Source organism: Culex pipiens, chromosome 2 (assembly GCF_016801865.2).
Source record: "Culex pipiens pallens isolate TS chromosome 2, TS_CPP_V2, whole genome shotgun sequence".
Taxonomy (NCBI): domain Eukaryota; kingdom Metazoa; phylum Arthropoda; class Insecta; order Diptera; family Culicidae; genus Culex; species Culex pipiens.
The window spans coordinates 142,087,812-142,111,760 of NC_068938.1; the positions used below are offsets into that span (position 1 = coordinate 142,087,812).

A 23,949-nucleotide genomic window follows, 5' to 3' on the forward strand; every position below is an offset into this window, starting at 1 on the left:
ACCTCCATCGTGGTGACGCGAAATTGAAACGTCCAATCGTCGAAGTCATTAATGAATATTTCTCGACCACACGTCAAGTCCAAACACGAAGAAAAAACTGACCATCATTTGCGCATTCAACGCCTTCCACCACTAATAACTTCCGGCCGTTGGAATTTTTCGTTCGCCCTCCCTGCCCCGACTTTTGACAGGTATGACGACCGAAACCGAAGATTAATTTGTGAAAATACATCAATGGGGCGTAAGAGGGGCAGAAATGTGACAAGCCGTATTCTAGCACCGATCTAGCACAGACAAATGGATGCATCTTTTTGTTGAATGTGGTTGAGTTTAAATATTTCTTAAAGTTATCTTTGCTTCAATACGACAAAAAACGAGAACTAAGCGTACAAAACCACTAAAAATGTCATAACATTATTGGGTAATTCTCTACCAACTCACACGAAATCGGGAAAAGTTGCCCCGACCCCTCTTCGATTTGCGTGAAACTTTGTCCTAAGGGGTAACTTTTGTCCCTGATCACGAATCCGAGGTCCGTTTTTTGATATCTCGTGACGGAGGGGCGGTACGACCCCTTCCATTTTTGAACATGCGAAAAAAGAGGTGTTTTTCAATAATTTGCAGCCTGAAACGGTGATGAGATAGAAATTTGGTGTCAAAGGGACTTTTATGTAAAATTAGACGCCCGATTTGATGGCGTACTCAGAATTCCGAAAAAACGTATTTTTCATCGAAAAAAACACTAAAAAAGTTTTAAAAATTCTCCCATTTTCCGTTACTCGACTGTAAAAAATTTTGAAACATGTCATTTTATGGGAAATTTAATGTACTTTTCGAATCTACATTGTCCCAGAAGGGTCATTTTTTCATTTAGAACAAAATTTTTCATTTTAAAATTTCGTGTTTTTTCTAACTTTGCAGGGTTATTTTTTAGAGTGTATCAATTTTTTTTAGAGTGTATCAATGTTGTAGAGCAGACAATTACAAAAAATTTGATATATAGACATAAGGGGTTTGCTTATAAACATCACAAGTTATCGCGATTTTACGAAAAAAAGTTTTGAAAAAGTTACTTTTTGCGTTTCTCTTTGTTTCGTCGTCCGTGTCTGTCGCGGGTGACCATGAACGGCCATGATCGATGACGACCAACTTTTTTAAAACTTTTTTTCGTAAAATCGTGATAACTTGTGATGTTTATAAGCAAAACCCTTATGTATATATATTAAAATTTTTGTAATTGTCTGCTCTACAACTTTGTAGAACATTGTTACACTCTAAAAAATAACCCTGCAAAGTTAGAAAAAACACGAAATTTTAAAATGAAAAATTTTGTTCTAAATGAAAAAATGACCCTTCTGGGACAATGTAGATTCGAAAAGTACATTAAATTTCCCATAAAATGACATGTTCCAAAATTTTTTACAGTCGAGTAACGGAAAATGGGAGAATTTTTAAAACTTTTTTAGTGTTTTTTTCGATGAAAAATACGTTTTTTCGGAATTCTGAGTACGCCATCAAATCGGGCGTCTAATTTTACATAAAAGTCCCTTTGACACCAAATTTCTATCTCATCACCGTTTCAGGCTGCAAATTATTGAAAAACACCTCTTTTTTCGCATGTTCAAAAATGGAAGGGGTCGTACCGCCCCTCCGTCACGAGATATCAAAAAACGGACCTCGGATTCGTGATCAGGGACAAAAGTTACCCCTTAGGACAAAGTTTCACGCAAATCGAAGAGGGGTCGGGGCAACTGCTGTGTGAGTTGGCGGAGAATTACCCTATTGCAAAAAAAAAAAAAAATCTTGCTAATAGCACTAGAAGCAATGACGTTCGCAGCCTGATTGCCTCTAAATGGAGTGGCAAAATGGAGCAGAAATATTTGAAAGCCACAAAAAGACCAAGTACCGGGCATTCCATTAGACGGAAAAAAAGAAGCTGATTTCCCGACAGCGAAATTTGCCCTCACCGCGGCACAGGAAATTGAATTTCGATATAAACTAACGGCGCGAGAGAGGGAAAAGAGCGAAAAGTGCTGCGACATTCTGGTTCTACTCCGTGCTGCCAGAGACTCCGGACATGAATTGAATCTATTTTGTGCAATTTAACTAGAGTGCCGCCTGGTGGTCGGTAGTCTTTCGGTGGAAGTGACTATTTTCATGGTGGTGATGAGTGAAAATTGAGTTAGTTGAAAAGTGAACGCTGAAAAGTTAAACTACATTTTTGAACTGTTTAAAAATAGTATAAACTATCTGTTTAACGACGCGCGGCGCGTCAAAAAACCTGGATTTTAATCTACAAAAATAGTATCCCGAAATTGTTTTATATAAAACTCCACCATTTTAGGAAATGTTATGTAAATTTTTTCGAAGAATCCTATAAAAATAATTTTAGGTATGCTACTTGGTTCCCAGATCTTCAAAACAGCATTTTAAGTATTTGTACGACCTTTTCAAATATTAGGCTAGATTTTTGAAACTGCAAACTATCTTTCTCTAAAGCCCAATTAAACACTTTTCATTCGGTTGAAATTGGGTTTTAATGTGTATTTTTGTAAAAAATGTCGAAAATTACCATTTTTCGGATCACCATAACACGGCGTAGATGACGGATCTAATTTGGGCCCTATCGGAAAACTTTTTTTTATCGTTCTGTTTTCATAGGAAATTGCTGCTATAAAAAAAATAATGCAATCTTGAAGAAAAGTTTCTGAAATCAAACACGCATTTCAAAACAAGATAATAAAAAATCATGATTTTTAAAGCAAAATTAAATAAAACTCAATTATGGTTCAAACATATGTTTTAGTAGTAAAATCAAATTTGCGATTTCAAATTTACGATTGTAAAATTTTGATATAATGTATTGTTTTCAAGTGATACTGTTTAAATAATTTAATCCTTTACCAGTTTGTTTTGATCATCTAAAAAAATATCCTTCACCTCCGCCTAGATTCTACACGAATGTGTTGTCTTCAACACTTCCTAACATCCTTTCTTTTGCAGGGTAAATATTGATTTTTATTAGGGCGTCCAATTTTCCCAGGTTTTGAATTTCCCGGGAAACGGGAAAAATATATTTGAAATCCCGAGAAATTTGGAAACAGCAAGAATATCTATGTTTTAATTATATTTGTCATGTTATTCAAGCTGAAAATCGTCAAATTAGCTCAATACTATTCATTGGTGATACCATAAAACGGAGTGACTTTGATAGCCGGGGTGACTTTGATAGGTTTGCGATTTTTCCGCAAAATGAAGAGTTCAATTAAAATACGTACGGAATGGTTCAGAATCATACTGACCGTGGTAGAGAAGTGTTCAAAGTACCTCAAGAAGAACTTAGCATAAAATTTTGAAATGTTTAAAATGTTAGTTAACTATAATTAAGAATATGTTGATGAAAGCCATTATTTAAAACTTCTCAAAGTGTCATGATTTTCTCAATGAACATGATTTTGAATCGGAAAACGGAATGCATTTTCGGGTTCTTTGGACAATTTTCCACTTGGAGAATGTTAAATAAGTTTGTAAATAATAAAAATTATGTGTCCTTGAAACACAATTAAAAAAAATCTCCAAATTTATAGACAATTTCAGTTGAACAAATTTCATGTAAAATGTGAAAACTTGTTATTCATGCTTTGTATTCAGTTTAAAATGCAATATAAATCGATAATTTTATAAACGAAACTAGTTTTAACAAATTTCAGGCAAAATTCCTACTTTTCAACAATTTTATGTAAAATTTATTAGTATTTTAATAAAAAGCTTATAAACTTAGTTAACTAAGTATAAACATTGTTTTTTTTTCTTAAAAACTATATCAGCTACTTTAGTGATGGTACATTTAACGTACAAATAAAGTTTGAACACTTTAAATATGAAAAACTATGACTATCAAAGTCACCCCGGAATTTAAACTAAGAATTTTTAACGTAACTATTTTTCTAAACACTATTGAAAAAACTTTTTTTCCAAAATAGTGCATGGACTTTGTGTGGCCTACCCCAGTACATGTTTTAAAAATAATAATCTTGAGAAAAACCTTACCTGTTGGAAAATATTTCAAAAATAAATTGAAATCCTATCAAAGTCACCCCGGTTTACGGTAATTCAATCTTCAATCACTTCAATTTAAACAAAGGATGGAAGTTTTATAATAGCTTGCAAGGTTTTTTGTTTATTCTTTTTTTGTGCTTTTGTTTCGAATCTAATTTCTAATCTTATGTGATTGTGATTAAAATGAAATAAGTCTCTTATAAATACATATTTTTGATTATTTTTATATGCCATGACTAGAATTTTTTTTGAACTTTTTAAATGTCTAAAATATCAAATAAAAAGACAAAAAACAAAATTATAGATGTAAAATTTTAGATAAGCTTAAAAATTCATGTTTTACATAAAGAATATTTTACAAATTATCTTAAATCACAACGGCGAACTGAGGAAAATCGGGACTACAGCCTAAATATGTTCAGGAGATTTTAAAGCTCTTAATTTGGAGATCGGTTTACTAATTGTTTTCTTCTATTCCTATTCTAACCGAAATCAATAAAAAAAATCAAAACATTATGCAAAAAAAAAAAACACTCAACAGGTGTCTTGATTCGATACACTCGTTTTGATTTGCCAAAGATGTTTCATGAAAAATAATTTAATATGTTATTATTTGTTTAATTTAAAGTTATGAATAGTAATTTTCAATAAAAAAGGGAAAATTAATTAAAAAATGTCTAAGTCAAATTATTGCTGATATCTAGAGGTTCTACAAACATGTGAAACACAAAATCTTATAGGATCTTAAAAAAACCCTTGACATAGACTAATATTTTATTTTTATTTTTATCGTTGTTCATCTTTTTCCACAAAAAAAAAACCCTGAATTTCCAGACCAAAATTTGTATTGGAAAAATCCCGGAAATTTTGTCCCGGGAATTCCCAAGATGGACGCACTAGTTTTTATCTTGCTTCTGAGGTTCATAACAAACCCGGTACGAGACAGAGCCAACTTAATTATGGCGCTTTTTACGGCATCAACCGCGATGGTGGTCAACCTCCTGTATTTGCAAGCTTGCGATGAAGAGGTACTGTGGGGTTAAATAGTATTTAGAAAATTGTAACAAACGGTATCTTTTAAAGTGAAAATATTTAATTTGACTCTACTCGAACTTATTAGGCTCATTTCGACCTACATTCCATAAAATGTTTTCCCTAGTCAAATTAGCAGTTAATCTGCAGGACTACAGAGCCAACACTATTCTCTCAGGTTGTTAGAGCGGTGAATGGTAAAGTCATGAAGTCCCACGAGAAAATGGGTAAACACATTCGTCGGAAGTTACAGGCCAGTTTAACATTTCTAGGTCACTTGACCAAAACCCATTCAGCATTGCGACATCCACACAAAAAGCGAGAAACAAATGCCGTTTCTAATACAAGTGAGCACGTCGTGTGTGTCCATAACCGACCCCACCCCCCGAGGGTCGTACGTTCGTGTTCCGGTGTCCGTGGAGATAATCGGTTTAAGCATTCGTCACCTGATGTGGGCGCCATGATAGCAAGCCCCTGGTGGAAAAGTGTTGCCACAGTCAGGTGTCAGAGCAGGTCCGATGAAAATATCTGTACAGGAATGATCTTTATGACTATTTCATAAAAAGTTATTTTAGAGTATAATGTTGTCTTGACTTCATCGTACATCATTCCAAAAGATCATCCTGATAACACGCAATTTCACATGAGTATCATATTTCTTTGTAAATAGCAAGGTCAATCTTCACACGTGGCTTCTATGAAACCAGACCAGACCATTTGTAAAAGCCACTAGGAGGTAGACACGGAATACTAATTGTGCGAGCAATAGAACCGTGTAGGCACACGCAATAAAATCGCCACATTCACGTGACCAGCAGCAGCGGCAAGTCGGGGTGGGTTTGGTCGTAAATAACAAACAGTTGACCACTGTATGTTGGGAAAGGGTGGCGATAACACATTCCAAAGGGGGGTGGCAACATAGTCCTTATGGCACTCGTAGCAATTATAATGGTCGTAAATCTCGGACAAAAATGCACCATTTTACTATCTGCGGTGGTGATTTAGTGTGCACCGCATTAAGGTGCACCAAGTTGATTTGATGTATAGCGTATATGAAATCAATCAATTTAGGTTCCAGTTTAGATAATGGCACATTTTTCGAGCCAATTTATCAAGAATTAGTGGATGGTTTTGTTTATGAAATATTTTTTTTACCACATTTCATATACAACAAAATATTAACTTATTGAAAGAAAAACTCTCATATTCTATGACAAATTTAAAACTGTTGTCATAATGATGTTTGCAAATGCTTTATTATACTGAGTAAATTCTAGATATTTTTAGTAAATTATACTTTCTTATTTTGTTTTGATCTCCATTTATTTTGAACAGCCATCCTTGCAAAACAATTTACAAATCTGTTTCTTGAGATTGTATTTGCTCACCGCTTCGATGTCTTAAGCAAACATCTGCTTAACTGGCTATTCTATTGCCCAATTTTTTTCTTACTGAGTAGTGTTTGTTTAATTCCCGATTTTAAGAAAGATCATTTTGATCAACTATTGGTCATTAAAATAAATTTTATCCTTTGTATTTTTTTATTTGGCGTGTATTTAAATATTTAAGTTTTACTTTAAAATTTGTTTTCTTTGCTTATTTTATTTAAGATATTTTATGCTCTATTTTTTTAGTATTGGGCCAATACAAAACTCAAAACTCAAACAATTTTCTTGTCAATATTGAGCATTTGGGCTTGTCAATATTGGGCACCTGCTGCCAAAATCCTGAAGCGATGTTTTTCCCCATACATTTTAGCGATTTTTCCCATATAAACTTCAACGATAAAAAGCAACCCCTTAACCTTAACCGATTTGGCTCAGAATTGGCACAGTTACTTATTATTGCCTAAAGAATAAAACCATCCTCAGATTTTCAAAAAATTTCAAAAAAAATTTCTTGTCACCCTAATGGCATATTCATCGAAATGACTTTCCAGTGAATTTTGCTGGAGACGCGTGGTGCTTTATGTTCAATTAATGTACCGTATATAGATATTATTATTTTTTATATTTTATGTCAGAAGTCAATAAAACATCTTGAAAAATCATGGAAATATTTTTCACAGAATCAGCTGAAAGCTGTCCCGATACCTTCGAATAAGCAAAAAAAAATATCATTTGATCCCACCCCTGCGGATCAATCGGACCGCGCACTGGGCTCATAATCCAGAGGTCGGTAAAATTCTAAGTGTCATTATGGATATTCGCCGCCGTGCAATACTCTCGTACATTCAACTCTGTGATTGGTGCTGACAGCTATAAAGTTGATTTTCTCCGTTATGAATACTGTCCGTTTCTCTCGAAGGTACACGCCGCGCGGCATTTCAGAATGTGCCGCAGACACTGTTGCTAGCACTTTTGGTGCAATAAAAAAACATTCCCGGCAACAATGCCATGCAATTCGAAGAATAAGATCAACAAAAACAAAACGCACAGTATGGGATTTGACAGCGTGCTAACTTGTCGTACGTGCATTTTGGGCCAAATTGAGTTAAGAACGCCATTTTGTGCAGTTCACAATGCCTCACCTTTTGACCTTTTTTGTCGAAAGTGCGGCGCGTCGTTTCGAGGCTGGTATGCCGCGTGTCTTTTCGGGAATACGTGCAATAACAAACTTAATGTTTTTGATCGATACGCATTCTTCTGTCTGTTTTTCTCAGAAACCAAACAAAAGCTTTTCTTCCTTCAATTGATTTTTGTCCTTCTTTTTCTTCGTATCTAAACAGTCTGACGTAACCTTTCTTTGACTTATCATCCCGCTGATTTGTCTAGCAAAGCATCATTTATTTTACTCCGTGAAAGTGTATGTGAGCATGTTTGTGTGACTTTTTCTACCAACAACAAAAACAGTCGCCACGTCATCTCCTCTGACAAGGCCAGAAGAAGCCAACAAAAAAAAGGACAAACAACAAAGTTTTCCCCCTGTTTTGCATCGCCGCCAACATCAACGACTTTTGGCTGGCTCGATTTCTGATTCTGATGCTGCTGCTGGCAGACTGTTGTTTGATATTTTGCCAAAATTCGAATCGAAGCAATAAATCACCCCCGCTGATGGTTCCATTTCATCTCTCGCAAGTTGCTCGCTCGCTCTCTCTGTCTCGATGATATTTTTATTATGCGCTCCATTACCCAAGAGCGAGAGCGTGTCCCCTCTCCTGGTACTTTTCCGAGGGTTTCAATGGCCAAACCGATGCTGCATGGTTGTAAGGTTTGTTGGCTCAGATGTGTCCTCTTGGACTATGCCCCAAGTCGTGTGTCATTCCCAATTCAGCACTCAGTGCTAATTGTGTCAGACTGACAACAATTGGTGGTTGTGATGTGCTTTTTGTATAGGTATTTTTTTGTCTTGAAGAATACTAAACTTGACAATTGTTCAACAAACACAGTGAAAAAGGAATTAAAATTATGTTGGTGGTCAAAACTCAGCTTTTTGTCAATTACCTCAATTGATTTGGAGTAAATCTTAATAACAACACACGGACAAATGTTTCGTACACAGTAAAAGTTTCTGTGTAAAATCGCATGCAAAAGCATGCACATCATCATATGTCTTGTGTCTGTTTTATACGAAACTATCCAAATGTTGTAGGGGAAGGTGGGGCAAGACGACCATATGGGGCAAGAGGAACAATCGCTCGTACCGCCGTAATTTTTACAATTTTGATTATTTCCAGTATGAGGAATTGTTGATAGCAATGCAATTAGTTGATTCTACTACCACATAACCTCCAAAATTACGTAAACGCCACGGGGCATAAGATTTAATGATTATTTTTCAAAACCTTTATTTTCTTATAATATTTGGATAGTACAAAATAAGGCTTAGGGTTCGTTTTAAGGCTCATTTTATCAAAATGTTATTTTTCCTAGATCAGTACTGTCCCTACCAATGACTTGCACCTATTATAAAGTATGATTTAACTTTTAGTTATTTTTGTTGAGAGCTTTTAAAAAATCTTGTTCAGGTGGGGCAAGTGTACCATATGGATTTTTAGTGTGGAAAAAATACGAATTGCTGCAACAACATATTTGATTGGGAAAAAATACATAAAAGTACTTAAAAACTGATAAAAAATTGTTAAAAAAAATTGTCCATGCAAAATATAATGATATTATGAAAATTTCCTTTTTTTCATCTAAGTAATATTTTTTCGTAAAAACGATCAAGTTTTTAGTAAAATATTATTATTTAATCTATAAATGAAAGAAACGATTCAAATACATTCTAATCTGATGTATCTAAGTTAGCAAATTAACGTGTTGTTTCATGCATTGTTCCTCTTGCCCCAACGGTTGTTCGTCTTGCCCCACTAGTTGAGTAGAACGCATGGAAAATTTTAAATTTTAATATCAATTTTTCACATAAAAAAGGAATTTTTAAAACTTGTTATATCAAAGTCTTAGTTGAGACCTGGAATATGATGAATATGCAAAATCCGACAGATTTTTTAACGTTTTTAATGGGTTTTAAAGAGCATTTCCTTAGCTTGTTACACTTGCCCCACTTTCCCCTACAGTCACAAGGTTAAAACCTGGGTGATGAATAGAAAGAATGCGTAACGTGATTTTCGAATGATCCCACTTTGTTTACATCTACAAAGAAGGAGACTGTTCAAGCACAAGCATGATTTTTTTCTATTTGTTTTATTTTGTCTAGTTTTTGTCATTTTTTGCTGAAACATTGTGTGTGTTTTCAAGTTTCAATTGGTTAGAAGAGGTTTTTCTTTTTTTTACGGGTGACGAGAGTGTCGCAGATAATTTCCCTGGCTGATTCCTGCAGTTTTTCCTGGTTAAGCGAAAAAACATCGCTAATTCTAGCGAAGCTGATCCAACAAACAGATTTTTTTTTCACTAAACCAGCAGGTTTTCAAACGGAATCAAATAATCAAGACAGCTTCTAGTTGAATAAAACCGCCTGGACTCGATAAACAACTTCCATTCATAATTATAAAAAATGAAGATCGCGCCTTCAACTTTCATAAAATTTCTTGACTTCAACTCCAGGTCCTCAAAAGCCACAAATTTTTGATTCTTCAAAAAAAAAAACAATTTTTAATGATCGATAACAATACTCTCTACTTTTGGCGAACAGTAAATTGGTTTCACTTTGACAGTTCCAAATTGAGGCCGTTTTGCGAACCACTGTTCAGCACCCAGGTTAAAACGGTTGTACCATTTCGTACCATGGGTCCCGTTTCGCTCCAGATGACGGTACATACTTTTTGTGTACACGTTTTCTCATACAATATTACATGATTTTGCAAAAAAAGGCGATGAACATGCTTTTGCATGCGATTTTACCATCGGATGTTTTGCTGATTTTGATCGGATACAGCTTTGATTCAACTAGTTTTCGTCTAATTAAAATGGGAAATTACGATGCCGTCATTGAATTGAGACAGCTGTTTTAGCCTTGTTACATCACAATATTTAAATATTTTTGAATAATTTCGCATAAAACATAGAACAACTAAACAAAAGTGCATCGTTTTCCAAATTTCAAGCTGTTACGTCCTTCTACTATTTACAAGAGGTAATAGAAGCTCCACAAGGAAGTGGTTTTTTTTTATTGTGTTTATACTATATGTTTCACATTCAAAAAAATCTTGGATATATCAATGTTGGAATTTTGATAGATTTTGTTTTTTATAAAGCGCAATATTACAACGAAAAATATGTAAATTTACACTTTTTTTTACAAAAATTAAGAACGAAAAAGAGGTAATATTCAACCATCAAGTTTTCAAGCAAAGAAAAATAACTTTCGTTTGTTTACTGTATTATTAATTTTACTTGATTTTTCAACACATTTTGAAGCAACTTATTCTCGTTTTTAATCGAAAACCCATATTTTTAAAGTAAGTATGCTTATAAGAAACTGACAAAATAAAAAAAAACTTAATATCTTTCATCTACCTAGGTGCCTAAGGGCGTTGCTAATGTATTATTGGAATATTGGTTTACTCAATTTCCCGAAATAATAAACTTTACAAAATTATGTTTAATTTAGTAATAGAGTTTAAGTTTAAATGTTTGATTTTATTTTCATGACGATTCTGAAATATGTTTAACTTGTGAGATAAATCTCAGCTACGTTTTTTAGTTTATGACTGAGTCACAGAGGTTATACTAAGTAAGTAGCATGTCTCAATAATTGATTACAACGTTCGACAAAATTTCAAAGCAATATCATGTCCAAACTCAGCTCAAGGAAAAGCAAACGATTTTGTTAAACTTTATTAAAAACAATCCGAAATGTCATGTTTATTGATTTTGAAGCATTTGTTCTTGCTTACAAATGCTTTATAAGCAATAAGGGACCATCCACAAACCACGTGGACACTTTTTCGGGAATCTCAAACCCCCCCCCCCCCCTCGTGGACAATTGTCCATACAAAAAAAACTTTTTTATATGGAGCGTGGACAATCGCCATACCCCCCCCCCCTAAAGTGTCCACGTGGTTTATGGATGGTCCCTAAGAATAAGTCAGAATAAATTTGAAAGTAATCATCATTATTCAAAAAAACGTTTTGTCTGTCGGTGTAATTGACCCCAATCATCTGCTTCGGTTCACCTCATTAATAGCTGGAAACGGTAACACATGCTTTCATACGTGCAAAAATGCATTCTCGTCTGGCACCTCCCGGTGAAAACGACTTTGTTCTCTTCATATAAATGTTGCCCCTTGGAGCGATGGATCGACAGTCAGATCGGTAACTCGTGCCTCATTAATAGGTCAGCTCAGAAGTCTCCGATAATGGCGTTCTCAACACTGCCACTAGCAGTTCTGATCGTGTCTGCCGTGGTCAGTACCGTCAACTGCGGACTGCAGCTGCAATTCAAATCAAGTGTGGATTCCAATAGGGCGGGCCTGATGAACGATTTAGCGCTAACCGTTGCAATTGATGGGGACCACTTTCGAACAGATGAGAATTACGAACCAGCGGAGACCTCGGTTCGATTTTGGTGCGGCAACAGGTAAGTTAAGATTTTGTGGATTGATCGTTTTATCAAGAGGTTTTGTTTTAAGGAACCACCGAGAATTACGGCTTGTCCAAACGGACAGTTACGATATAAAAGAGAAGCTCGATACCAATAAGCCAGTGATGTTCATAATTCACGGATGGATGGATAACTACACGAGCCATTGGGTTCAAGATACGGTTAACGACGCGTTATCATTTTTGGATGTGAACGTTTGCGCAGTTGATTGGGCAAATCTCGCACATTATGAGTACTCTGCAACTGTGGACCATACGCCGATCGTTTCCGACCAAGCTACTAAATTTATTAAAATTATGATTGAGCTCGGCATGCCACCAAGCACAATAACTTTGGTAGGTCACGATATGGGGGCACATATTTGCGGTCAAATTGGTCACAATTGCAATGGAGATGTGGGACAAATCTACGGACTGGATCCGGCGGGACCATTGTTCACGACACCTTCCGGTGGATCTCTCGCGTTCCGACTGGACAAATCCGATGCCAAGTACGTACAGTTTATTATCACCGCCAAAGGTACAGCAGGTGTCTCGGTTGGTGAAGGTGATGAAAACTTCTATGTCAACGGGGGATCGTCTCCGCAACCGAACTGTGGCTCAATAACAATCAACACTGGTGATGCTGAGTTTGCTAAAATCCTGCTCTGCAGTCACTATCATGCATACACCTTGTTCCGGCTCTCGATGAATCCTCTGCTCGTGTATCCCGCCCGTTTGTGTTCCAGTTGGACAGATTACAACACGGGCCGGTGCCTATTCAATCGAATGTCTCGGACCGGAATCTACAGCGTTAAGCTTGGGGGTGATTATTATCTGAGAACCACAGCACTCGCGCCGTTTATTATGTTTTGAAGATTGAAAGCAGTCTATTTGTTTTTACTTATTTGTTGATTTATTGAGTACGATAACCTGTTAGTTAACACTTTTAATTAGGTCAAGGAAGAAGTCTATTGTAAAATAACAAAGAAAAATAAAGAGTTTTTGTTTGCAATTAAAAAAATCCTTTTAAATAAAATACACACATTTTTATCATATGAAAGGGGGAGGGTGGGAAAAGGGTTGGACACTCTCCATGAGAATGTAACAAAATGGTCGAATTTTGCGAGCATTTCAGGGCATGATTTTCTAGGTGTATGAGCTCGAATCCCAACGTATTTTTTTAACCAATTGTTTTGTTTTAAAATGCCTTCGGTTCAAATTAAAAAAATAATTTTGTTTGAATTTAATTCTTATGATTTCTATATTCATAATTTGAATTGAAAAATGGTGCAAGAAAACAAAATTATTCATTTCGTAAAATTGAGAAATATATGAAAAACTTGGATTGTTGTCTAAAAATGTATAAAAAGCCACTAAATTTAATGTATTACAGTTTTGACTGTGTTTACTTCAAATTGAAGTTTTTCTATTTTCAGGTAGGTACTTGATTAAAAATGTTTTTTTTTAATGAGATCGCTGCAAATATTTTTAAACTATTGAAAGATGTCTAAAAGTTAGCCAAGAAAAAATCAGGAATCAAAAATTTTGAAAAATATTTGAATAAAGGTGCACAAAATTGATTTTGTTTGTAAAGAATATTCGAGTCTAACTATGCACCTTCAAACATTAAAAATTAAAATAAATCATAAACACATTTTTGAAAGTGTTCTTTGTTTTCCATTGTTAAATCAAGATACAGTCATGCCTCGGTTTAGCACCGCCTATTGGGGATGCAAAACCGAGGCGTGCATAACTGAGACATTGAAAATTTATCCAAACATTAAAAATGTATAGTGTTTTAGAATCGGGATAATGTCCGCTATCCATGGCAACTATAATTACATGAAAATTTTCACAAATATGCGCATTTTTCCTGTATTTTTAAAATACATTTTTTCGCGGAAATTTTTCTTAAGATTATTGTTTTTGCAATGTGGGTATCAATCAATCGAGATTTTTCATACATGTTGAGAGTAATATTTTTTGATTTGGATAATTTTCACAAAAATACGTCTTATCGAAAAAATACTTAAATTCTTAGTTTTCACAATATGTGTATCAAATGATCAGGATTTTTACATACATACATACATTTTTACATTTTCATGTTTCCGAAAATACTAAAAAAATTCAAAAAACTACGTATTTCCGAAATATACTCAAAATTTTAGTCAGTTCAGTTCAAAACTGAAATTTTGAGTTTTTTTTTAAATCGTACTGTTGTGGAAATTGGTGTATTTTGTTTGTTTATTTTTTTAATGTATGGAAAATCCCGATCATTTGATATCTATATTGTAAAAACTGAAATTTTGAGTATTTTTTTGAAAACTTGTAGTTTTATGATTTTTTTAGTATTTTTTTATATTTTCAAAATGTATGAAAAATTCCATTTTTTCAAAAATACGTAGTTTTGTGAAAAAGTTGAGTATTTTAAGTAATGTATGCAAAAAATATTGCAAAAATTGAAATTTTGAGTACATTTTCGAAAAAAACAGAGTTTTGTGAAAATTGTGAGTATTTTTAAAAAGAAATGTTATTACTTTCGAAATGTATGTGAAAAGTCTGATCATTTGATACCCATATTGCAATAACAATTATATTGAGTATTTTTATGAGAAACATTGCACTTTAAAAATACTGAAAAATTTACGGATTTTGTGAAAATTTTCATGAAATTATAGCTGCAATGGATAGCTGACATCATCCCAATTGCAAAACACTATTATTTTTTGAAGTTTGGATGATTTTTCATAGGATTAATGTCTCTCATATAGCCAAAATCCCATAAGCACTGTGTTTCAGTTATGCAATGGGCCGTGCTTAACCGAGGCAGCTGTACGAATCAAAACCGGGGCAGTGCAAAACCGAGGCATGACTGTACATGAATCTTATTTGCAACACCAGAGTTGTATTGTTAATTTGTTTTTGGTTAACCGCGGTGGGTTTTCTTGAAATAATTTGTTGGCGTCGACCCTTTCAAAAATAGATCGCGGTAGATCGCGGTGGATACTTTTCTACCACTGTTTCTTGTGTGATCAATGTGGTAGATGCTTTGGTGGATTTTTGACAGTTTGAATTATTTCAAGAAAATCTACCGCCTTTAACCAAAATCAAATTAACAATACAACTCATTTAATTTTTTTTGTTAATTAAAAAAGAACCTAATAAAAATATGAAAAAATACTTGTTTACTTTTTCACTTTTATCAAACATTAGTTTCGACCCGCCATTGCTTCAGAAAAATCAGATCTGGCCCGCAGGGCCAAAAGGGTGGGCACCCCTGGCTTATAACTTTTGGTAGGGTTGGTAGATCTTCAATGCTTTGGATTCGTTAGAAAAAAACGTTACTTAATCCACCCTTAGGTGGTTGGCGCGTTCCTCACATTTAAAGGGTGCTATCCAAAATGCAAAAAGTGCGTAAATAATACTTAAGTGCTTATAACTTTTGATTGGGTTGTCAGATCTTCAATCTTTTGAACTCGTTGAAAAGGTCTGTTGAATACCCATCCTTTGATAGGTCGCATGAGAGATCCGGACAAAGTTTCCATCAAAATATCTGAGATCCGGCCTCCAAAAAGCGTATAAATAACACTTAAGTGCTTATAACTTTTGATAGAGTTGTCAGATCTTCAATGTCTTGGACGCGTTGGAAAGGTCTTTTAGATACCTTTCTGAAAATGTATAGCATGACGGGTTTTCTTACAAAAACCACCCTTTTTACAATCTTCCGGACTTCTGTTAAAATCGTTTTTAAGCATAACTTTTGAAGTTCTAAACTAAACTGCATAATTTTTAATAGCGACTTATGGGACCCCAAGACGGATCGAATGACGCCAAAACGGACAAAATCGGTTTAGCCAATGTCGAGATAATCGAGTGACAATTTTTTGATCAACATCCAACCACACACACAGACATTTGCTCAGAATTTGATTCTGAGTCGATAGGTATACGTGAAGGTGGGTCTAGGAGGTCTAATTGACGTCAGTAACGTGAGGAAGGCAAAAACGAAGATGACTTTATAGCTGTCGGCCACTATTGCTAGTACCCTGGGACGGGACGGCTGGATAGAGTCTTCTTTTTGAGTGTTTACGTTTGTATTCTTCTTCTGTTTTTTGCAAGAAAATTCGTGTTCAAAAACAAATATCAAGCAATTTGTGATTTAGATAGCTTGACAATTCAAATTTTCTTGATGATGTTTTTCAACTCAGTGCTCAAGCATGCGGATGACTTTTTCTTTGGTTGAAATGTTGTTTAGTTTTTCCTCGCAGATTTTTTTTTAATTTGGCTGTTAAAATTTGCGGTTGGACGTGGGTGGAAAATCATGAGTTTATGTTCCATCGTTTTACGGTGGATCCGTTCATAAGGAGCTGCCGGATACAAATGGCAAATCAAAGATGAGTAAAAAAAAGTTCACTTCTTCAATTTTTAATGTGTGTGTTTTTTTTTAAATTTTCATTTGGATGTGAAAAATGAAATACGATTTAAATGCGTTTTCTTAATTCAATAAAAAAAAATCCTAAAAGCCTGCAAGTCATTAAATGGGAGGGGAGATTTTTTCTTAGATCTGCTCCTGTTGTTGTCCCGTTACGCAAAGAAAGTAAATAAATCTTTCCCAGTTCCCCAAAGAGGAGCACGTCGAATTCAACGGCAATTTTTACTCAACTTTAAAGAAAGTTAACATTCCATAGGTCGCACGCAATAAGGTGTCAGAATCGAAAGAAATGGCTGGCAAAAATTCAAATTTGTACTAATTCATTCACTTCAAAGAGCAAAAAAGTTTGTTTTTCAATTTGTGGCACGCCACATTTTAATTTCATGGGAAGCACAGGTATATATGTAACGCGCAAAAAATAAAAATAAAAATAGTTTTAAATGGGCAAAAGAATAGTCAGATCATGAAATGTATTGTTTTGCCTTCCTCACCTTACTGAGGAAAGGCTATAAAATCACTCGAAAAATGAACTTATTAATTTTACCTCGTAGACCCACCTTCACGTATACATATCGACTCAGAATCATGTTCTGAGCAAATGTCTGTGTGGATGTGTGTAGGTGGGTGGACAAAAAAATTGTCACTTGATTATCTCCGAACTGGATGAACGGCTTTTGACAGTATTAGTTTCATTCGATCCGTCATGGGGTCCCATATGTCTCTATTTAAAATCAGCAAATTTAGTTAAGTACTTCAAAAGTTATGCTAAAAACCATTTTGGCGTATGTCCGGAAGATTGTAAAAAGGGTTGTTTTTGCAAGAAAACCTATCATGTTATACATTTTCAGAAAGGTATTAAAAAGACCTTTCCAATGAGCCCAAAAAATTAAGATCTGAAACTTTTTCAAAAGTTATTAACACTTAAGTGTTATTTGTACTCTTTTTGGAGGCCGGATCTCAGATATTTCAATGAAAATGATGTCCGGGTCCCTAATGCAAACCGTCGTTAGTTAGATAATCAAAAGAACTTTCAAATGAGCCTAAAACATCAAAGATCTGACAACCCTATCAAAAGTTATTAACACTTAAGTGTTATTTTTACACATTTTGGAGGCTGGATCTCAGATTTTTCAATGAAAATGATGTCCGGGTCCATCATGCGGCGCATCGTTAGTTAAATAATCGAAAGGCCTTTCAAATGAGCCTAAAACATCAAGGATCTGACAACCCTATCAAAAGTTATTATCACTTATAAGTGTTATTTATACACTTTTTGGAGGCCGGATTTCAGATATTGTGAGGGGGAATGTTGCTATTTTTACTGAATGTATTAACTATATGAATGTGAGGAAGGCACCAACCACCTAAAGGTGGATTAAGTAACGTTTTTTAAATGAAAATGCTGATAAGTCAACATTCGGTGTACGATAGAAATAAATGCCTTTCAATTGAAAATATTTTAATCAATCTATCAATGCAATTTACAATTATTTCTGAAATTGATTTATTTTTTTTATTTTTTTTTCAACTCATATTACAATACTTCTCATTTTCTTCTCATAAGAAAGGACTGGTTTAGGTTGACAGAAGCGGCCATGTTGAAAGTGGTTTAGTTTGACAATAGGTTTTTTTCTCTTTGTTTATCCCATCCCAGCTAGTACCAACCACTAGTGTCTTCCTTTTATCTACAAGGACTTCGTCGCCCTGGGCTCCTAAGTGTATGAGAGTATGGCACGGAGCGACGGAGCCGAATACCCATATTTACACAAAGAATTTTAGAGCGCCCGCCACGGGATTCGAACCGGCAACCTCTGGATTGTGAGTCCAGTGCGCGGTCCGATTGACCCACACGGGCGGGACTTCGTTAGAAAGGTATTTTAAATGCCATTCTTAAAATGTGTAACATGACGGAGCTTCTTACAAAAAACACCTTTTTCAAAATGGACTTAATTCACACAGCTTTTTATTAGCAACTTTACCAGCCTAAGTTACGTGATCTTAGATAGACCGTTGATAGTTTTGTATATGTTTTCGCACACATTTACGTTGTCTAGGCTAGTGAAACGAGAAAAAGAATCTTCTGACAGTTATGTGGAGCTAGCGGCTTCCGTTGGAAAAAAATAAAACATTTGCTAGAAATCGCTGAAAACAACCAGTAATCTTTGGTTGAATCAGCCTTACTCGCTGGCAGATCAAACTGAATCCCAAGTACACGTGATATTTTTACAATTTATTTCTTCAAACCAATCAAATAGTTCTGGTTCTTGAGTAAATAAAAAAAGGTACTTGTATTAAAAGGAATGACGAAAGGTAAAGTGATTTTACACTTTTTTTGTCACCCTATTGGCGTGTACTTTTTTCCCATTCTCGTTGGCTTCATGGTTACGACACGACTGTCATCCACATACAAAGCGAGTGAAGTCAAAATCGAACCAAGATCGAACCAAGTTTTTAGTGCGTGGCATTTGAAAAGGTCGTATGCGCATCGGACATAAATTACATAAATGAAAACTACTTTTCGTTTTTTTTCTTTAGAAAGATTTATGTTTAATTTCAAATTTGAACTAAGGGAACAGCATATGATTCCATCGAGAACCTACTGTTGGCATATCAGCACTTTGGTGTTCAGTTACAGCTAGTTTAAAGCATTTTCGACAGAAATTTAGCTAGTATTCTGAATGCGTAATTTATTCCGTTGTATTAAGGACAGGAAATATCAAACAAATTTTATTTTGTTTCAAGGAAACTGAAGCTATTCATTTTTTAGTTCAGTTCAGAGGTTGTGTTGTTTTTCTTGAATGGCCAAGTAGAACTTTGTTTTATTGATCTAATAAATGTTAAATGTAAAAAATAACGTAATGATTGTAACGATCTCGCATATATATGCAAAAAAAGTAAAAACCGAGGTAGAAACTGCCGAAAACATATTTTGAGAAAAAAATTATGTATTTATTTCATACGACCTTTTCAAAAACCATACGTAAACAATATTGACAGCACCTCTGGTGGGGACTTCAGAAACTGCATGCGTGTCAGATCCCTGGTTGGCTTATGTTATTTGCTTCGATTTCCCTTATTAATAGCTGGAATCGGTAACACATGCTTTCAGACGTGCAAGAATGCATTCCAGTGTGGCACCTGCCAGGGAAACTGTCTTTGTTCTTTTGATATAAATAACCCTGTTCGAACCATCAAAAGGCAGTTCAATCGGAAGTCGTCCATCAGTTTGGTTTGGTGACTTACTCCGACAATGACGCCGCCCTCACTGCTAATATCAGTTCTTATCGTGATGGCCCTTACGGTTAGTCACGGACAGCAAGAGATTCCATGGGGGAATTTTCCTTTTCAAACGGCCTTAACATTAGCTACAGCACCGTTAGGTTATCAATTCAATCTATTATTAAACAATAACAATAACAGTATCAATATCAATATTCCTGATTATTTTTTTCCTAATCTAACGAACAACCCTCCGGTAAATAACAGGATTTTGTGTGTTGAAAGGTAAGTTCAGTTTATGTGTAAAGATGGAATTTATCAAAAATATATTTTCAGGGGCCGAGAATTGCTTGAGGTCGAAATAAATAGTTATGATATTAATGTAAAAATCGATACCAATAAGCCAGTCATGTTCATAATTCACGGATGGATGGACAACTTTATGAGTCGATGGGTTCAAGATACGGTGAACGACGCATCGACTCTTTTAGATGTGAACGTTTGTGCAGTTGATTGGGCAAATCTCGCACATTACAATTACTCTGAATCTGTGGATAATACGCTGATCGTTTCCGACCAAACTACTAAATTTATTAAAATCCTCAATCAACTGAATGTACCATCGAAATCCATAACTTTGGTAGGTCACGATTTGGGGGCGCATATCTGCGGTCAAATTGGTCAAAATTTAAATGGAGAAATAGGACAAATATACGGATTAGAACCGGCAGGAGCATTGATCACGACACCACCAGGTCGACCACTTTCGTTCCGGCTGGACAAAACAGATGCCGAGTACGTACAATTTCTTCTCACCGCCAAAGGTTCAGTAAGTGTCTCGGTTGGTGAAGGTCATGAAAACTTCTACGTCAACGGAGGAGCTGCACCGCAACCAAACTGTGGCTCAATAACGAACAACACCGGTGATGCTGAGTCAGTCATAATTCTGCTCTGTAGTCATTTTCATGCATATAACATATTCCGGCTCTCGATGAATCCTCTGCTCGTGTATCCAGCCCGCTTGTGTCTCAGTTGGGCAGATTACATCGCAGGTCGGTGCTTTTTGAATCGAATGACTCGGGCGGGAATCTACAGCACCAAGCAGGGAGGTGACTTTTATCTGAAAACCTCAGCACTCGCGCCGTTTATTATGTTTTGAGGGTAGAAGGTGACATAAATTTCAACATATTTGTAACGTATACTGAATTTGTTACTATTAAAAATTAAGCATCTTATTGAATACTAATAATTCTATAAATGTAAGCTGAATGTACGATACAATTACCTATATTTAATAGTTCTATTGTACCGACCTTTATCTACATTTCAAATAAATCAACAGTCCAAAAATGATACATGTGATTTTCTCATCTTGTATTTTTATGCTCGCGTCAATGTTAGTTTGCTTATTGTTCAATGTTTATTGCTTAATGACACGTCAACGAGAGGTTAGTGAAACTTGAGACATCTAAACCAAACGCTATAGTCTTTAAGGGATGACAAAGCTACTGACATCCATGTGCAGCTTTAAACCAGTTGAATGCCCTACCCAGAAGTTCTCACCAAGTGCTCTCCAAACACAGCAGTGCAGACTGAAGCTCCTCGATTCCGGCCCTCTCTTAAGCTCTTCTAATTGGTTTTCGACAGTCACTGCCAAAAGCAATGCCATTATGCTCCGCAGTAATACTGTACTTAATGCCATTCCAACCTAAATACACAGTACCGAACTGTCCAAAAAAGTCCACATTTGAGTACCAACTGTCCGCGTTGATCCTTCTCCGGCGACACCAACCACACAAGGGACTTAAGTAAGTCCCGAGCACGCGTGTAATGACGTCCCAACGAAGCTGGTCCGTAATGGAAAACTAACCACATTTGAATACGGGGTGGAATTTTCATTCACCCTTAGACGGCCCTGGTGGCCCACATAACCCCACCACAACACGTGAGCCATCTCATTACTGCTGCTGGGCGCAATTTGTCGTCGACGGAAATGGGTAAAGTTTTGTGGTCCCCTCGGACGGGATGTGGAGCCGGAGGTTAGACCTTGGTCATGTTCTTGTTTGTTTTGGTTGGTTTTGCATTTAAATGTTCGACGGAGAGCGAACCAATTACGGGATGGAAATTGCGTGCGGGGGTTGAAAGTTAAGCGAAATTAGACTGAGATTCGGTTGTTGAGGGTGTGCAGAAGAATAAAATTTCGGGTTAGTCTCAAGTTATGATTGGCACATTAGCATTACTTTAGATAAGCTTCATTTGAATATGAAAGTGTGCAAGTCCATTAGGGTTTCAAAGTTTCAAAGTTATGCATCTGTACGGGCAAATTACAGTCTGCAATGGCTTTGTACTGATTTCTTTCTTGGTACACTTAACAGAAAAGTGAAACAGCATTCTAAAGTTGCAACCACGCAGGTGCTCCTGTTTGAACGATTCCAATCAGGCAGAAACTGAACACCCTCATTACCAAAAAAACAACACCCCTTTCGGGTAATTCAATATCTTGTTTATTCCGTTGCTGCGGCCAAGACAATCCAAAGCGAGTACAAAGCCACTTCCCTCGTGGAGCTGCCACTTCTGCGTCAGCACTTCAGTTGCGGTCACAAACCAAACCGGCTAGCAGTTATGACCCGTTTGCGGTTTATGGATTCGCTCACCTCTCTTCTTTACTTCAGCTGTTTCCTTTGCTGCGGGAGGTCCTATATACCGATATAGGGCTAGGTTGCGGGCGCTGGCTAGCTGCCCAATGCTGTATGTAAATATTGAAACGGAAACAGCTCATCCTGGCCAGGATTGGGACGTTCCGGATGTTACCTAAGAAAGGGTGGCAGGGGGCGAAGGCTCAGCGGGGTTCGTGCTTCGAAAAGCCATTAAATTTATTCCGACTGATGTCGTTTATCCTGCTTTACTTTCAATATTCTTGGATTTATTCTTTATTCAGTTATGCCAACGAGGGTTGGTGCTACGATTCTCCGAATCGGAAAACGGGTCATCGTGAAGAATGTAAATTCAAAGGTAATGTACTGTAAACAACGACGCCAGAATCGTCGCTCAGAAGGCGATTTGAAGTAGTTCCAGCTAGCTTCTTGGTTCTGGAGTGGTTTCCAAGCTGAAACGATGCGGTATCATCTCAATGGGTCCTTTTAAGAAGATCTGTATATTACGTAAAACTTTGTACCGACCATAACGGTCTTCGCGAATTATTGCACCGGGTTTAAGCCATCATAACTCGTTATAAAGCTAAACTGGCATAAGTGATACGATAATGGGGATCGCTATAACGAGCCTTCTCCGTATTACATGCAGTTCGCATCGTCCGGTCTACGATTTCCAGAAGGAGCAAGTGCACCCAAAGGGGAGGTTTGAAATTACGACCCCAAACTTTGAGCCATTTCCAGCAAAGTGATTTACGACGTCGAGCGGCTTCTTCGAGGAAGCTATAGCGGTCTGGCGGCGGTGGTCTTCGCCCTAAAATACGATAGCATCGCGGTTGTCGTAAACTTTCTTCATTAAACTGTGAGGGGTGGCGTTGTAAGACCGGACATGAAGCAGCTGTTGATAAGACGTTGTTTTTCACAAGTCTTGATCCTGGTTTCAATCCAAATATCTCGCCCACTGGTAAAATCGGGGACAAAGGTCAACAACCATGAGGATCAACCAGGGGTGAAGCCAAGACTTTTGTTGGAAGAACAAATTTTCTTATATTTTGCTTTCTCAGCCCGAAAGTCTCCCCCTGGCTACGACCACGGGGATCAACCCTGGAGAGCGAGCGGGAAATGTGTCAAACATTTTATTGCACAGCATGAGGTTGATGATTTGTGATGATGAAACATTTGCTCTCACAAGCTGTGATAATTTGTATAGGCGGTTGTAACGACAATCGGACAAAAATCGAAAATCTTTGTTTTACCTTCCTTACTGAGTCAAGGCGAAAAGTGAAAGAAATTTTTCTCATATTTGTATCGCTAAAAACTATTCAGGATCAAGTCATTTTGGATCCTAGAAATCTTGCTGAGAATTAAAATTTCCGTAGGAATCAAACTTTTGAAGATGGTTGGATTTAACACATTGTCATAAACTGCGCCATAGAGAACGTTGATTTAATGTTGACCAATTTAGTTCATATTTGACCAGATTGCATGGACCGGGCACTAGACTCACAATCTGAAGAACGCTGATTCGAATCCCACGGATGGGTATTCGGAGCCCAGGGCAGGGCGA

General features: G+C 36.2%; 3 protein-coding genes across 3 annotated transcripts in view; 2 read left to right on the forward strand and 1 right to left on the reverse strand.

Moving 5' to 3' along the window:
• The window catches only part of LOC120417971 (F-box/LRR-repeat protein 16), a 107,279-nt gene that overhangs the window by 63,645 nt on the left and 19,685 nt on the right, over window positions 1-23,949 (reverse strand). The gene's annotated exons all lie outside the window — the stretch shown is intronic.
• LOC120417972 (phospholipase A1 member A-like) lies at window positions 11,560-14,309 on the forward strand. Its single transcript, XM_039580211.2, has 2 exons — window positions 11,560-12,072; window positions 12,125-14,309. The coding sequence occupies exons 1-2, from the start codon at window positions 11,696-11,698 to the stop codon at window positions 12,948-12,950; spliced, it is 1,203 nt and encodes a 400-aa protein (XP_039436145.1). The 5' UTR covers window positions 11,560-11,695; the 3' UTR covers window positions 12,951-14,309.
• LOC120417973 (phospholipase A1 member A-like) lies at window positions 19,635-21,897 on the forward strand. The gene has a single exon (XM_039580212.2). It carries the CDS (start codon window positions 20,030-20,032, stop codon window positions 20,888-20,890), a length of 861 nt encoding a protein of 286 aa, XP_039436146.1. The 5' UTR covers window positions 19,635-20,029; the 3' UTR covers window positions 20,891-21,897.

Coding starts and splice junctions, on each gene's coding strand:
- LOC120417973 (XM_039580212.2), top strand. CDS start 20,030: ATGTGTAAAGATGGAATTTATCAAAAATATATTTTCAGGGGCCGAGAA.
- LOC120417972 (XM_039580211.2), top strand. CDS start 11,696: ATGCTTTCATACGTGCAAAAATGCATTCTCGTCTGGCACCTCCCGGTG. Junction 12,073..12,124: donor CGATTTTGGTGCGGCAACAG/GTAAGTTAAGAT, acceptor TTTTGTTTTAAG/GAACCACCGAGAATTACGGC.